Genomic DNA, 13,559 nt, shown 5'->3' with positions numbered 1-13,559 from the left:
ACACGTTATCCTACTTGATTGCATGTGTGCTGAGTCGTTTCAGTTGTGTCTGCTGTCTCTTTGCAACCCTATGTTCTGTAGCCCACCAGGCTCCTCTGTCCGTGGGATTCTCCAGGCAAGAATACTGGAATGGGTTGCATTTCCTTCTCCAGGGGATCTTCCCCACCCAGGGGTCAAACGTGAGTCTTCTGCACTAGCAGGCGGGTTCTTTATCACTAGCGCCACCTGGGAAGCCCTGTTATCCCACTTAAGCCTCATGAAAAGCCCAAGAGGTGGGTTATATGGCCAATATTTTGTAAAACAGTAATCAGGGACTCGGAGAGGTTAATCACTAACCCCAGATTACAGAGCTAGTAAGCAGCAGAACCAGGATTTGTATCCAGGGCTGTCTGACTCCAAAGCCTAGTGTTTTCACAAGGAGGAAGGCCAGTCTTTGCTAAAACAAGAACAGTACACAGAGGAGTAAGAAGATGGGCTACAGACTTAGCCGAGAACTGATAGAAACCCAGCTTCACGACAGCCAGAGCCCTGAGACAATGGCTGATACTGTGTGAACATCACAGTATCACAGCCTCTGAGCTCAGGCTCCCTGGAGAGGAGACTCCTGCCACCTCTCTATCCACAGACGTTAATGGTTACCAGCAATAATCCCTCCCATAAGGGGACTTTTTCTTTTTGGCTCTTTGAGGTGAATGCATGGACTTTAGGACTTTGTACGATGACAACAGTTAAGTACAAAAAAGAAAAATAAAAAGCAGCCACTTCCTAGGAGTCAATGGTATAAAAATAATTTTTATTTACTACTGTAAATAAAGTAGTGCAAAGAGTAGTTTGGACCCACAATATTGCATTACTGATTTATTTACTACCTTAGCAGCATACAGTGTGGGCAGTTGGTTCTTTCTCTTCTTCTCTCTCTCTCTCTCTCAGACACACACACACACACACACACACCCTTACTCAGATGCAGGCAGGCATAAGGGGTGGGGAATGAGACTATGAGCTAAAGGTTTGTTTCTTGCGTTTTCCACTGCTGCCAGTCTATTCTAATGGGTAGTTCATGGAAAAGACTACACTTAAATACTAAGAATTTTCTAAATGTTATTTTATGGATTGCAATTGAAAAGTAAACGGCAGCCAACAGTGTCATTAACTGATTTGGAAGCATTATGACCCTAGAAAAATTCAAGGAGAAAAATGTAAACCCATTTACAAAGCCATTGCCCTTCCTGTGTTTCCAGCCTTAACCTATTCATTTCAAGGTGCCTCAGAAATGCTGGGTCTCAGATGTCAAATGGAAATCTGTCCTTGGGACTTTCAGGAGCGGGGCAGTGGCAAACACGCATACCAAATATTATCCAACTGGTAGAGAAGTCACAATTTTTTGTTGTTTTAATAAAATGGAATGAACAAGGGGCTAAGATTCTTAAAATGCACCTCAGGGTATAAGGATTTGGATACACCACAAGGCAAACTCTGACTCCCTGTTCACACAATCATTAGGTGTGGACATCCAGAATAACCCAGTTAACCTCCCCAGCACCCCACTGTGATCAGGATGCTCCTTGTATTTGTCTGATAACCTTTGGTATAACCACTGTCTGCTCTGGGTATTTCTTTGATTTAAAAGAAAAAAAGACACCAAGTGCAAAATTCGCATCCAGTTGAGAAGACATTTAAGGTGTACAATGCCCCAGCCGCAGCTTTCCAATACCAGTTGCTGAAAGGATTCTCTCTCATCTGGAGAGACCTGGATTGCACAGTTCACCCACGTGGCTCTGGATTGTTGATGACGGTGGGCTGGTCCTGAGCGGAGGCGTCTGCCGTTGGAGTCACAGCTGGACTTGCAGTGGGGTCTGCGGAGGCCCGGGCTGGTGTCAGGTGGGAGTTGCTGGCTGCAGAGACACGTGCACATGTGCTGAATCCTCAAAACAGCATGTACAGGACACACAACCACACCTGGACTCTAGCAAGCCAGAAGAGGTGCTTCTCGTCTAGTGTCCTTGACACTATAAACAGATGAGCAACTTTGGACCCATTATCTAGGTTCTTTGGACTTTGGTGTTTCCTCCTATAAAATGGCAATTGGAATAGATATGCAAAGATCTCTGGGAGTCTAAGTCCTAAAATTATGCTGTGAATTCCAGGTAAATATTAAGAAAGAAAGAAAAAGAGGAAAAGAAAGGGAAGAAGATGGAGGGAGGGAAGGAAGGAAGGGAGGGAGGAACAACTCTTGGTCTATGTTTTCTATGGTCATCTCTCTCTTTTTTTTTTTCCACTTGGTGTTGGTGCAATGCAAGCTATGGATTATAGCAATCAATCAGAAAAGAGTGTTGGTTTCATTCATACTCTGATTCCATTTGGGTGATATACCAAATTTGATTTAAATTGAATTATTTAGGTACATGTATATAAACTTTGGAAAACATAATTACCAGGCTTAATTATTTATCAATCTACCTTTAGGAAGAAGCTTGGACCACCATAAAGATTAGGGAGGCTTATAAAGTTTTATACTCTATGTCAATAGTTCTCAAGTGGGGGTGATTTTGATTCCAGGAGACAGCTGGCATTCCTGGTTGTCACAACTGGAGAGTGAGGTGCTACTGGCATTTTAGTGGGTAGAAGCCAGGGATGCATCATAAAATGCCTATGCCAGCCTCCCCCACTCCCATCAACAAGGAGTGGTTCAGCTCCAAACATCACAAGTGCTGAGGCTGACACCCCTGCTTTAGGCACTGAGGCTGAGATATATTCTGGTCCATCCATAAGCCTGGGCTCTGGGACCTGGCTGCCCTGCCTTTAATCAGTGATGTAACCTTGGACAAGTTACCTACTCTCCTTCTGCCTCTAAAAAAAATGGGCAAAATAAGAATATCTATACCTTATTGTCATAAGGATTAAATGAATTAATGTATATACCATTCTTAGAACAGTGTTTGGTTTGTCTACATACTCAATAGATGTTAGCCATTACTACTAGTGACCTGGCTTACGGTGGCAATATGCTGATTTATCAATTTCTGGGGCCTGGCTGGCAGGACTGATGAAAGCATTTGTTTCTGGGATGCTTATGGCTCACTTTTAGACCCCAGGAGCTTATGAAAATAGCTAAAACTTTGAAGCCAGAAAACCTAGGAGTCACATAGTCCTGCCAGTTCCCAGTTGCTGCGTGATCTTGGGCAAGTTACTTTCCCTCTCTGAGCTGCAGTTTCTCTGTCAAATGGGGGTAGCATGACATATGGCTAGTACAGTGGCCATGCTTTGTGGGAACAATTGCTAGTTTGCCTTTAAGCAGTGCTTTTAAGTTCTGCAGTCCTTGAGTCTTGAGTCAATAGGTGGGATCATTTTTAAAGGTTCCCAAATGTCCATCCTGAAATGTACCAACTTGCAGAAGATGCCACCAGATGTTGATCATCTGACTTCTGGACAAACTCTTCAAGATTTCCACCTCTGAGAGGCTATTCTAGATAAAGGAGGAATGGGCTCCAAAGCCTCTGACCTTTCTGAATATGTAAAGGAATTCTTCAACGAACCCCCTCCAATATCTACAGAAGACCTTGTGAATCCAGAGACTGTTCTGAGAGAACAAAACAGTGCTGGTGGTGGTGGGGGGGTGGTCGGGGGTGGTGCCCAGGTGTTACGTAATGATGTGACACTTCTAGGTCAGAGGCATCACTCTGGCAGGTGATCTAACCATGGCCGGGACTGTGAGACCCGGTGATTAGGTAGAAAGACCATTTACTGGAATCAGGAGACCTGTTCTAGGCAAATCGCACTTATCAATCACTAGTAGGTGACTTTGGGGTAGATACTGAATGGCAGATATTTCAGTCCTAAGATGATGCTTGAATCTCATAGGCCTCGGTCTTCTCATCTGTAAATTGAGGGGCTTGGATCACATGGTGTCCAAGACCTTCTCAGGCCCAAAGATTTATCCTTCTGAAGGTTCTCTGAGGAAGTTAATGAAGTACGAAGTCACCTATTTTTCCATTTCAAGCTCAGGGAAATGTTTCAATCACCATGGTAACAAGATAAATCAGCAATCAGTTTTCTGATTAAAACAAAAAAGTGCCAATGTGCAAATGTAGAAAGAATGCATAATTAGCATTGCCACCACTGAAATCTTGTTAGAACGTAATAAAAATGCTCAATGTTTCAGCAGTAAATTTGCTATTATCCATGTAAGAACTCTTCCATTTTCATCAAGGGTTTGCAATCATTGGACAAGCCCCGCCCCCCCATAGTGGGTCATAATTTTAGAATGGCCTTTTTGTCTCCACTCACCTGGAATCCATTCTAATTTGATTACTGGACTAGAATCAAGGAAACCAGGAAAATCAGCAGGCTGCTTAAAAAAATTTCAGAGTGCATTCCAGAGCCAAATAGAAGTGATTTTTGGATTATTTGCTGCTTGGGGGACCATTTCCTATACATTAGTGAGAAAAATCAAGAGTTGGCCCTGAATTGGCAGACTGCAGTCCATGGACCTAATGTGACTTGCTGCCTGTTTTTGTATAGTTTGCAATCCAAGAATGGCTTTTGCATTTTAAAATGGTTGAATAAAAATCAAGAGTACTATTTTGTGACATGTGAGAAGTATATGAGATTTAAATCTTCACGTCCACAGTAGCATTTTATTGAAGACCGGCCACATCATTTGTTTTCCAGTATTGCCAATGGATGCTTTCGAACTATAATGAATGTTGAATAGTTGTGACAGAGATGGCCCTCAAAGGCCCAGCTGTTTATTATCTGGCCCTTTTCAGAAAAAGTTCGCCAACCTCTGTTGTGGACCATTGTAGGAAAAATATCTGCTTGCCAGCTCACCAGATGTGAGCACAAAGGAAAGAAAAGTAGTAGAGAATATATTGGGTGAATTGGGAGATAACTGAATATTTACAAAGACAGGGGAGGTAGGTGGGGGTAAGGAGGTGAGGGAGGGAAACTCTGAAAATCTGAAGATCAAATCTACTTCATTTGGGCCTCTGGCTCTAGCAGGGCCCAGCCCACGTAGAAGATCTATGTCGTTTAAACATTTCTCATGAGTAAAGATACCAGTAGGGCACCAAGGGTAATGAGATAGGAGAAAAGTAAAATCTCACCATTAAATCACTCTGACTTTAAAGCTACTGCTTTTTTCATGAGCACCACTTTGTGACATTTTACTGTAATTTTAGAAGAAACCTCATTAACTGGAAATGTAGAGGACAGGGAAAGAGTAGGAAAAGGTTTAATTAATCTTGTTCGTATCATCTTATTCTTTTTAAAAGACCACTAAGTTAACTACTTAGGGGAAAAGGATGAGTTGGCTTAAATTATGAATGTTTGGAATTGGCTGACATTGGTTCCAAAGGAGACCTTGCGTCAGGCCTGGAGCTGGTAGTTCCGCAGATCTTGCTCTCTCCTGTGTATTATGTTTAGACATAAAGTTTACACTAGTCCGAGGAAGGCAGGACTTTCTCTGAACTGGTCATTACATTGTCTCCCTCTATTTTCCCTTTTACTTTCTGCTAGGCAGCCCGGCTCCACACTTTTTTGGTCTCAGGGGAGATGTGTGACAAGAGAAATGGAGATGCTTCCAGATGCACTTTGGGATTTTTTCCCCCAAAGCTTGAGTCAATTAAGGCAATTATGCTTGGCATCTTTGACAGGGAAGGAAGAGGAAAAGTGCTTTAGAGAGGTAATGAGGTGGGGAAAGGAGGTTTTTGGAGTGTGAGAAAGAGGCTGAGCTTGGCTGGGGGTGAGGCTCGGCGAGTTCTCATCTTGCCCTGCAGCAATCTGAGAAAGGAAGAGTTGGGGGAAGAAAGGCTAATGGTGATCAGCTTTGGGACTCATTGATGAGTCATTGACTCATTGATGAGTCAGAAGCTGCAAAGCTGAAGGACCTGGAAGGAAGCTGTAGGCCCGGGTCAGTGTGTATTCATTCTGCTATCAGACTGGTGATCATCTGAATGGTTAGTGCCACCCAAGACCCATGGACCTTAGCACGTCCCTGGGAGGCATCAGCTTCCAGAAAGATTGAGCCAACTGGGGGAACGCAAACTAGAAATCAAAAACAATTTTCCTCAAAGGAAAGAAAAGATCTTTTGTGCGTACACAGTATTTTTTGTAGACTTATTCTGGTATGCTTGCTAGACTAATCGGTATCTTTGTTCAGCTGGTTTTTGAAAAAGAGTTTTATGTCTTAGAAAGAGTCTAACAGCAAAGAAAAGCATGCTAGACTCTGGTAGTGTTGTGCTACTGACTGAGGCAAACAAGCTCTTTGCTTTAATTGAAAGGACAATGCCCCAGAGACCATTACTCCTTAGGAAGCTACCAGCTAACATTTCTTGAGTCCTAAAGAACCCTATGTTCTTTCATTTGGCTTTCTCAACTATAATACGAGGTAGGTGTACTACTATTTTTGCTGTTTTATTTATTTTTCTTTCTTTTCTTAAAAAAAAAAAAATTTGGAGTATAGTTGCCTTACAATGTTGTGCTAGTTGCTACGGCATAACAAAGTGAATCAGCTATATGAATACAGACACCCTCTGTTTTGGATTTTCTTCTCATTTAGGTCCCCACAGAGCACTGAGTCAAGTTCCCTGAGCTACACAGTAGGTTCTTATTAGTTATCTTTTTTATCCATAGTACCAGTAGTGAATATGTCAATCCCAATCTCCCAGGTCATCCCATCCTCCCCCAACCCCTTCCCCTTTTGGTATCAGTATGTGTGTTCTCTATGTCTGTGTCTCTATTTCTGCTTTATAAATAAGATGGTCTTCCGCTGTTTTAGAGAATGGGAAACCAAGGAACAGAGAGGGTCCCTCCCTTGCCAGAGGTCACACAACTAGCGGCAGGCTGGAATCTCAGCAGCCTGTGCTTTCAGCTACTGTCCCACACCGCTAGCCTTCTGAATGCAGGACAATTTAATGTGGCAAAAACAATGAAATGTTGACTATATATCACAAAGCGAATAAACTCGGGAGGAAAATGAAGGTAGCTGGAGCTGAACGCAAAATGGATGGACAGTTCAATTTAAAGCTTTGGCCATAAATCATTAGTTTTTAAAAACAACTGACAGTAAAAAATGCAAATCACAAAATGACAAAGATCCCTAACTTACGGCACAGTCCTCCCACCCAGAGCCTTAAGGGAGGCTCTGAGCCCACAAATCCTGTCTCTCTGTACTCTGGCAGTCAGCATCCGGGCCGCATTCCTGCACCAGCTACACCATGGTCAGGGGTACCACCTGCATCTGCTCCATCCATCCCATTAGGTGGGGCGGCTCATGGACCTCGGACCGTGGCTCATCCAGGAGATGCCTGGGCCAGAAACTTTGCCCTCTCAGGACCCCTCTGCAGTGCCTCTCTCCTCTGTGCTCCAATCCCCTCTTGCCCCACTGCCCAATCACTGATGGAATACCCTCTTATTTCAAAACTAGGGACAAATTTGCACTTATGTTGAAGACTTAAAAAATATGAAAATAATTTACTACATATTTTAATTCAATGCTAGTCCTAACAGGGCTGGTAGATACCACCATGGGGGCATGTTTTGGAAATACCTAGAGTTTTTGTGTGTTTTTTTTTTACCTCTAGGCCCTTATGACTCCAACTACGATCCATAGAATAGCTCTGTGGATGCAACCTAAAACCCTGTGTGAAATGTAGGATCTCAGAGGCCACCTCCAGACTGACTGACCTAGAATCTACATTTAACCAGAACCCTGCCTGATTTCTGTGCACATTGAAATTAAGAAGCACGAGGCTAGGATATACATATTGAAATATGTGTTATTTTATTATAATTGCTTTCTTTTTTATTTCTTCTTTATATTGCTGTTTAGAGTATTTTTTAAAAATAAGTATATACGCAGGTTACTTGTCCTTCATTTCAGGGTATCAGAAGATGTGTTAAAAAATACATCTTCTGTAAGATGACAATGGGTCAGAGGCAGATGGTAGCCCCTGCTGTAAAGAATTGTGAGTGTGAAAAAGCTCAGACATCGGCTGCCCCACATCCTTTCTTGGATTTTACTTTGTGATTTTGGGCAAACCACGTCATTCTTGTAGCCTCCATTTTACCATCTGTAAAATTAAGGGCATAGAATTAAATTATTTTATATATACATATATATATTCAGACTTCTCCAGTGCTCACCAAAGGGAAGAGGTATATCTATAAAGAAGCAAGTGAAAGAGTTTGAAAAAAGAGAAGGAAAAAAGAGAATGAAAGAGAAAAGGATACATGGGAAGGGGAAAACATATCAAAAGGCAGGAGGGACAGGGAGATGGAAATGTGGAGGGACTGATAATGGAGCTATGGAGAAAGGAAAAAAAGACGACTTCTGATAAAAGCCATTCTACCAGCCCATGAATTTTCATGGCTACCAGCTGGCATAAAATCATAAAGACAATTTTCAGCTCCTCTAACGGAATTGCATTTGTAATAATCATAACAATATTTCTACAGAGTAAAAATGACAAAGATAATTTGAAATGGAAAACACTGACAAGATGCAAAATAAATGTGCTCTACCTGGCAACAAAGTTAGGGACGGGACAGAATTTGCATGAGGAAAATTTATCAGCCGGCACGCTACAGGGCATCAAACCTGGAAGGGTTTTTGATGGTTCCTTATTAACCTCCTCAGGTAAATCAGGGAAAATGACTCCGTATTAGCCTCTCAGAACAGTGACTTCCATCTCACCATCGAATATGTGCTAAAATGCACTCCTTTTGCTTTTCATTATCTGCTACACAAACAACAGCTGGCCGATGCTCAAACGCCATGTCCAGTCCTAATGTATCCATTTGTAAATGTCCCTGTTGGTCTTCGTGCGTAATTCTGTCCTGCTGTAGCTTCCCAGGTGGTGGGAAATTGGAAGTCTCCACCGAGAGGCATTCGCAAATTTGAGAACCTACTAAGTGTGCGGTCATAAATGATGAGACCAAGGCCTTCCTCTGACTCAGCTTATGGTCTCATAGGAAAGACAGACACAACAGCTAACTTTATCAAGAGGGTTTTATATATCAAATAAACATAACAGCTAACATCGAACTACAAGTTGTCATTTTAGTGCCATGAGTATTTTTTTTTCACTGAGCCCTCCTAACAGCCCTGAGAAGCAGCTACTGTTATAACTTTATTTTATTGATGAGAAATTAGAGGATCAGGAAGGTGAAATAACTGTCCATAAGTCACACAGCTAATGAGGCGATAAGCCTGGACTCTAAACCCAGCTAGAAGGACTGCCCCACCCTAGTTCAGAAAAGAACTACTGACTAGTGGAAACCACACTAGGCAAAATGCTGGCTTCATTATCCCTCTCTGCCCCTCCCTGTGAATCTAAGTGACTGGGCATTTTATTCATCACAAGGACTTCTTTATCATCCTGCATGCATGACTGGGATAAATAGGAAGACTTTGTGCCAGAGGGAGCCTTGGAACTGAGTTTGAAGACACACAAAGTGTAGTTTTGATGTGTGTGCATGTGTGCTCAATTGCTTAGTCATGTCTGACTCTTTGTGACCCCAGGGACTGTAGCTCACCAGGCTCCTCTGTCCCTGGAATTTTCCAAGCAAGATTACTGGAGTGGGGTGCCATTTCCTCCTCCAGGAGATCTTCCTGACCCAGGGACAGAACCCACATCTCCCTGAATTGGTGGGTGGATTCTTTACCACTGTGCCACCTGGGAAGTCCATAGTTTTTTTGGTAGCAGGTATATTTTGAATGGGAGTAGACATTTTTGTTCAATTTCTTAAGCACCTTATTTTTTTGGTTTTTAAATCCTTGCTTACTTTGAAAAATATAACAATACTTGGAGCCTTCCATCAGCCAGAGATTACCATATAGCCCTAGGGGTAACCATCACTCCGTGAATGACCCTCCTAACAAAAGGCAACAGCATGGCCAAGGAGGGAAAGTGTCATTTATCTAGGAGGGAAAAAGAGTCACTACTTTTTTATATATGGCCCCAGCTTTTTGTAAATCTTTACCTGAGACAGACTGGAAATATTGCACACTCCAGGCGATCAATACGGACAGCAGGAAGGTTCCCAGGAAGTAGATCTGCAAACATCCAAAGCAGACGTCAGATGACTGATAGAAGGCAGGGACCAGGAGGGCAGGGCTCGGGGGAGACGGTTTCTTACCAGCGCAGAGTGCAGAACAGCGCCCCAGATCAGCCGGAGGTTAAGGTAAAGCCAGGCCAGGGAGCAGGGGCTGAAGGACTCCTCATTGCTATGGCTCCAGCACCTGCAGACAAATAGCACAGGGCATCCTGACAGTGTTGGAAGACGCTGGTAGCATTGCCAATATTTGCAGATCCTCAAACCCATGTCCTTCTGTTTTGGGTCAAATGAGCACATGTAAGATGAGAGGAAAAAGAAATAAAGCAGTTCTGAGGAGTTTGAGCCTACATAGAAATACTAGACACCCAGGCAACAATCTCAGGAAAGGTCAGTCTTATCACTTATAAAAAGACATTTCAAGGAAGACTTTGCAGCATGGAGACTGCCAAGCAACACTTTTGTCTGAGTGTCTGTCCAAAGTCCAGACACAGGGATACCTCTCTATCTGCAGAAGAGCATCATCTAATTGGACACTTTATTTTTTCCACTCTCATGGAAAACCTGGGTCAGCATTTTAACTTCAGATCAAGCACATTCTGTATCTCCGTCCTCAGATACTAGAAAGGGGAATTAAGTTTGGGTCCAGCTGTGTGTTCTCTAATCGAAGCAAATCCTGGGCCCTCTATAACCGCTGACATTAGAAAATAAGGGGCACGTCCCTGGTGGCTCAGGCAATAAAGAATCTGCCTGCAATGCAGGAGACTAGGGTTCAATCCCTGGGTCAGGAAGATCCTCCGGAGAAGGAAATGGCTACCCACTCCAGCATTCTTGCCTGGAGAATTCCATGGACAGAGGAGCCTGGTGGGCTAAAGTCCATGGGGTCGCAAAGAGTTGGACACGACTGAGCAACTAACACTAATACTTTAGAAAATAAGAATAAGGATAACTTTAGCCAAAAAGCAAACACTACCCACTTGGGTTCCTCCAGCAGTCATAGTATTGAAGAGGCTCTGAACTCACCTTTCGTACAGTTCCCGGAGGATGGAGATGTTATTAGAATGGATTGTTGGGTCAATTTCCAAGAAATCCAGAATATGATGTGGGATTATAGCACCTTCCTCTATTAGCAGGGCCAGGTTAAAAAATCCCTGAAAGCAAGCCACAAACCAAACTCATTCTTTCCTTATAATAAAACTTAGATGTACACTCATCAGAATATAAACTTTTACAACCTCTGGATTTTTCCTCAGTCTTTAGAGCCAGATGGCTTTGTCGTCTTCATTGATGAATTGCTTCCCTAAATATATGCATCTGAGAAACTTATTTGCAGGAGAACCAGGAGGCTTTCAGAGGCTGCAGTGTCCCATCTGCTCAGAAGCCAGTCAACCGGGGCAATCTGTCCTTTCCTGCTCACTCTCTCAAGATAGAACTTGCTGGAAAACATGCCCTTGAGTTATCAACAAAACCAGAACACTGAGTCAAAGTCAATGTCCGTCATTACATTACTACCCTGGGTCACCATCAGCATGTCAGAAATCGAACAAACTGGCTGTGGGTGCTGCTCATGGCTGATGTTCTAAGTGGAGAGGGTCTCCGACGCACATAGTCATGTATGAGTGTTTGACTCATCTCTCCTAGGCTAGTGAGGAAAATCTCCTCTTCTGATTCCTCTTGGCACAAACCCTCTACTCTGGCATGCTTCCCTACCTTTTCCTTGTTAAACATCTTCTTCTTGACCCACAGAGGTAGGAACGACCATATTAGGCTGTGCAGGTGCAATAAAATCACACAGTTAAGAGCCTGATGGTTGAGATGCTTCATAAAGAATGACAACTATTATAGTACCTGGAGGAGATGCACCATCCATCATGAACTGAGCACGTGGCCAGACCAAGAAATAAATAATGATGCATTACTTATCATTAGGGCTTTACAGATTCCAATGAGTTGCTGCCCTTCAAAGAATTAAGTCATGCTTTAATGACTTATATCCTCCCTTTTCTTTCATTTAGTTGATTCTAAAAAAAAAAAATCACCAACCCTTGGTTTGTAAACAGCAAGAGTCTCATAAGCATGCTATGTGATGATCATAAAAATAACAGAGCCAGCATTTTCTGAGTGCTGTTGTATATGAGGCTTTGTTCTGTTTTATATATTAACTCAATCCTCATAACAACAAATCAAGAAAGGCTCTATTACCCTGTATACTACTATTACTAGGAAGCTGAGGCACAGGAAGGTTAAGGACTTTGCCCTATGTCATATAGCTGGAAAGGGGATTCAAATACAAGCAGACAGAATTCATAGTTCCAAACGTTAAGCTCCACTATGCTGACAAATAACTTCTTAATAGTTATAGGTATTAGGTATCTTTAGATTTTACACACACACACAAGCAGAAAACAGACAATTTCTTCACTTTTTGAAAGAGAGCTCCTCTTAAAATGAGGTATTAGAAGAAAAGAATAAAATGACTTTATAAAATTTTAAAGTCTCTGAACAATGGAAAAATAACATGGTTAAAATAAATGAGAAAACAGACTAGGGAAATATTTATATGCAATGTAATAGCTTAAAATTCACTATCTATTGGCCAAATGTATAAAGAACTAATTATAATTTAAATTGAAAAATATAAAAGCTCCAATAGATAAGCAGACAAAGAGTAAGAACAGAGAATTCACATAAGAAAATATGAAGAGTAAATAAATGATCATAGACAAGTATATGTAAAAGTGTCCATCCCCAGCAGTGGTCAAATACAGACAATTTAAAACAATAAGGAAGGATCAACTTGTATTATTCAATTAGCAAAACTAAGCCATGAAAACATCCAGTGCTGATGTGATTTCCGTTATCTTCTTATACTTAAGTACTGCTTGGTGAAATATTAATTGGGAAACAACTGCAGAAAGCAAATCGGCAATATACTATTATTATGAGCCATAAAACAATTTAGACTGTTTGACTTAGTAATAGCATTTCTCAGATTATAAAGAAATTAATCAAATGGAGGTAAAAGGTAGAAATAAGAACATGTTCATCGTAGTACTTACTATAATTGCAACGCAATAGGAAATGACCCTCACATCCTCCTTAATAGACTTCCTTAGTAGACAAAAATATTGTCTATTTTTTAATGTGGTGCCCCCACCACTAAGCAGCGTCTAAGACACGGCAGGACTACATAAACATGTGTCAAATCAATCAATAAGTGAGTGAACAAGATATAATAAATGTCCATGAAAAGATAAAACTTAATAAATTACATTCTATCAGCTTAACAGAATATGGGGCAGTAGTAATAATTACAGTAAGAGTAGTAATTACAGAGATTAGTCAATAGGATGCACATATTCCTGCAATATGTGAGAAGGAGCAGATTTTTCAAGTGGCCCATGTGCTCTAGTTACCATTACAGAGACCCACTGGCCTGCAGCCAGGACTCAGAAAGGCATGAAAACTGAAGGAATTGAAAAAAAAAGAAAAAAGACCAAAGG

The 13,559-nt window shown here is 41.8% G+C and overlaps 1 protein-coding gene across 2 annotated transcripts in view; it reads right to left on the bottom strand.

Moving 5' to 3' along the window:
* Positions 1-772: 772 nt before the first annotated feature.
* SEL1L3 (SEL1L family member 3) overlaps positions 773-13,559 on the bottom strand; it is a 108,188-nt gene continuing 95,401 nt past the window's right edge. The window contains exons 21-24 of one of the 2 annotated variants that reach the window (XM_043438656.1): positions 11,080-11,207; positions 10,141-10,243; positions 9,985-10,057; positions 773-1,895 (exon numbers count right to left, since the gene is read on the bottom strand). In XM_043438656.1, the coding sequence (XP_043294591.1) occupies positions 1,765-1,895; positions 9,985-10,057; positions 10,141-10,243; positions 11,080-11,207 (435 nt within the window). In that variant the 3' untranslated portion in view covers positions 773-1,764. Of the gene's footprint in view, positions 1,896-7,793; positions 8,073-9,984; positions 10,058-10,140; positions 10,244-11,079; positions 11,208-13,559 lie in introns of those variants that run through there. The other variant, XM_043438657.1, reaches the window with a different exon arrangement.

This window comes from Cervus canadensis, chromosome 19, assembly GCF_019320065.1.
Source record: "Cervus canadensis isolate Bull #8, Minnesota chromosome 19, ASM1932006v1, whole genome shotgun sequence".
Classification (NCBI taxonomy): Eukaryota; Metazoa; Chordata; class Mammalia; order Artiodactyla; family Cervidae; genus Cervus; species Cervus canadensis.
Note: the sequence above shows the minus strand (reverse complement) of the source record. Positions and strands in the feature narration are given on the sequence as shown.